The sequence below is a fragment of the Lactuca serriola genome, chromosome 9, assembly GCF_051521515.1.
Source record: "Lactuca serriola cultivar US96UC23 chromosome 9, Lser_US96UC23_V15, whole genome shotgun sequence".
NCBI classification, from domain to species: domain Eukaryota; kingdom Viridiplantae; phylum Streptophyta; class Magnoliopsida; order Asterales; family Asteraceae; genus Lactuca; species Lactuca serriola.
Window position 1 is genome coordinate 223220685 of NC_136416.1, and position 3268 is coordinate 223223952.

Below are 3268 nucleotides of genomic sequence, written 5' to 3' on the forward strand. Positions count from 1 at the left end.
CGACCTTGTCAATCCGACTGCCGCCTAACCCAACGTCTGCATCTCTCTCTCTCTCTCTCTCTCTCTCTCTCCATACATGACATACTATGCCACATCTCTGATGTTTTTGTTTGACGATCTCACATGCAATCGATGCTTTATACCTCCATTGGTCTACATCATCAAGCAATCGTCACTAGCCTCCATTGTCAAGAAGTCGTCGCCGTCCATTGTCAATCTGGCCGTCGATGGTGTTCAGTTTCAGTTGCTCTGTATAAATTTATTTGTCTGATTTCAAGGCTTGTTGCATAAATTTGTGTAATTGAGTGTTTGATTCCTAGTTTTGATCTCAGAATTCATAACTGATTTGTGTTTCGATATTTGAATCTGATGATGGGGTGGATGGTGGTGGTGAATAAGATGGTAGATGGGGGGGGGGGGGGGGGGGGGGGGGGACATGAAAAGGGAATGGAAGTTGCAGGTTTGGATTTGGATCCTACATTAGGTTCTCATCGGAAGTTGCAGGTTTGGATTTAGGTTTCTTTATATTCCAATAGTATATGTTTGTGTCTCCATCTGTAAGTGTTTGGATTTTCTCCCCATTCATGTTTCGGATTTGGATGTTGAACAGGTTCTCATCCTCACATTTTGCAATTTGGTTGTTGGCGAAGCCTAATAACTTTGTTGGCATTTATTTTTTTTGTAATAAATTTACATCTTCGTCGATCTAGGTTTTTTGCTTTTAGGATTATAACTATGTTTTGTTTTTTGTTAACAGAGGTTTGATTTAAGTTTTGATGGAAGAGTTCCATTTGAGCATTATTTATGGAATTATGGGTTTTTTGAAGTCGCTAGAAAAGAATCAAAGATGGGCGAGGGGGAGGGTAAAGGAGAGAGAGTATGGATGTGGGATAATAATATAAATAATTATATACAAAAAAAAAATAAAAAAAAATAAAGATAAAGATAAAGGTTGTATGGTCATTTCATATCTGGAAGGGACTAAACGGGAAACAAAACCTAACAATAGAGATGGTCGGAACTTAAAAAAAAAATAAGTTAAAAACTAAATGTGCAAATTACCTAAAACCACAGGGAAACAAAACCTAACAATAGAGATGGTCGGAACTTTAAAAAAAATAAGTTAAAAACTAAATGTGCAAATTACCTAAAACCACAGGGACGACAGGCGTAATTTACTCAAGAAACATAATCAGATGAACCTTCCACCACTTACCTATATGGCTGCTCCACCAATTTCTTATATGGCTGCTGATCCATACACGACTGTACAACTCCATAAAACACAAATTACCAAAAATTATTGTGTTGAACAGTTAATTTATGTTTTATATGTTTGTACTGAACAACTTCATAAAACACAAATTGCCAAAAATTATTGTGTTCAGATCACTACCCTTCTTAATCACTACCCTTCTTATGTATTGTTTTAGAGTAATGTAATTATGTATTGTTTTTTGCATCAAATTCCATAAAGAAGCGTGATTACAGTATTCCTGAAAGTTTGATTATTTTGTTATTACATGAAAACTCCATATTCAACATTTTGATGTGAATAATTACAATTAAACAACATGATTGAAAAAATCACCCAGACTTCCATTTAGTCTTTGTGGGAGTGGGAGTGGGAATATGATGAATCGATAGGAGGGAGGAACTTGGCATAGCGTTCTGACTTTGTGCCTGATTTGTGATCATAGTACTCCACAACTGCAGCTCCGGCTAATGCTGCCAATGTCAGAGCCTGTGCATGCAACCTAAATCAAAACCAAATCACACAGATTGGTGAACAATCAGGGATAAACATCATTGCGATTTCAATTTCAAATCAAGTTTTATGATTCTGATTTCATGATTAATATGTAGGTGTAGGGTAATTTCATTTGGATAATTAGGAAAAAGACATCCTAAACCCAAACCCCCGATAATGTTTGATATGCTGCATTTAGAACCATGGAATTGAACTTGTAATCCAAAAAATCAGTTTAGAATGAAAAGTTCCAAGCAATTTGTAAGGTGTGCTAGAGCTAGGGTTTCGTTTCTTTAACCCCTAATCCTCTAATTTATAATTCATGTTCAAAATTAGGGCAAACCAGAAGGTTGATTGTTAGGAAGAACAAGGAAGATTACCTTGCGTGAATGATCCTAACGCTGGTTTTCATGCCGGGTTGAGACCAATTGTAAGCGATCGATCCAGCAATACCACTTAACCACAAAGACCCTGTCAGATATCAAATCTAGCATAAGAATTTAACGGAAAAGCACCATAACATAAGGAAGATAGAACTACGTGATGATCAAAGTTTGAAATAATTACCAACAGCCCGAAGCTTATGCTCAACGACCCATTCGCGCATGCTCTGAATTTTGGACTTGGTATTAGAATCCGACATATTCGTTTTGTTGTAGAGATCGGTTATGGAGAGAATATGGTGTAGATTGAATATGCAAAGAGATAGATTAGAAATAGGTTGAGCAAGAAATGTTATGTTATATATTCTTACAAGGAAACAGAGTGGAAAGAGAATAGAAAGAGAAAAGGAGTTTGATATCTACCACCCCACGAAACGGTGGGCGGGAGACCAGATGTTTAGCAGACGCCACCGAATCCTCTACCGTGCAGCCAATACTTTTAATAAAGACTAAATTACATTTTTTTTTCTCCATACAGTTTGAATTTTTTATCTAAATTTTAAAAAATCACATGTATGGTCTTTCTGGTTTTAAAATGCTATAGTATTAGTTCTTTTGACGGTTACCGCAATCATAGTCTTTAACCAGGGGGTAAGATGATAAATTTACTTATCTTATTTTTTAATTTTTGTTAATTTGTCTCTTTTTTACAAATTTTGGGGAACATTTTTGCAAATTATATGAAAACTCATATATGAACCCTAATTTAGTAGCTCCTCTAACCGTTCACTCCACCTCATCTCTTTGTCATTGTCCGCAGCTCCAACAAAGACGATCAAGTCGACAACATGCGAACCCAACTCTTGCGAACTCAACTCTGGCATGGAGGTAGATATGTTGTTTTGTTTCATGGTGATGGTGAGTCACACATAACCTATGCTTTTTCTGTCGCCTCATATCCTCTGTCGCCAGCTCTTTGTTGTCTCCTCTCTTCTGCCTAGGAGTGTTCACGGTACGGTTTTTAGGTCAAACTGGAGTCAAACCGTTACTAACGGTTTTTGTCAAGCTAAAACCAAAGCCGAACCATTGAAAATTTAAAACCGAACCAAACCAAACCGATACTAACGGTTTGGCT

The 3268-nt window shown here is 36.8% G+C and overlaps 1 protein-coding gene across 1 annotated transcript; it reads right to left on the reverse strand.

Annotated features, from left to right (window-relative positions):
* Positions 1-1493: 1493 nt before the first annotated feature.
* LOC145075093 (uncharacterized) lies at positions 1494-2562 on the reverse strand. The gene is made up of 3 exons (XM_079021401.1): positions 2318-2562; positions 2131-2221; positions 1494-1757 (listed from the first exon to the last, which is right to left on the reverse strand). Exons 1-3 carry the CDS (start codon positions 2391-2393, stop codon positions 1604-1606), a joined length of 321 nt encoding a protein of 106 aa, XP_078877527.1. The 5' UTR covers positions 2394-2562; the 3' UTR covers positions 1494-1603.
* Between the last annotated feature and the right edge of the window lie 706 nt (positions 2563-3268).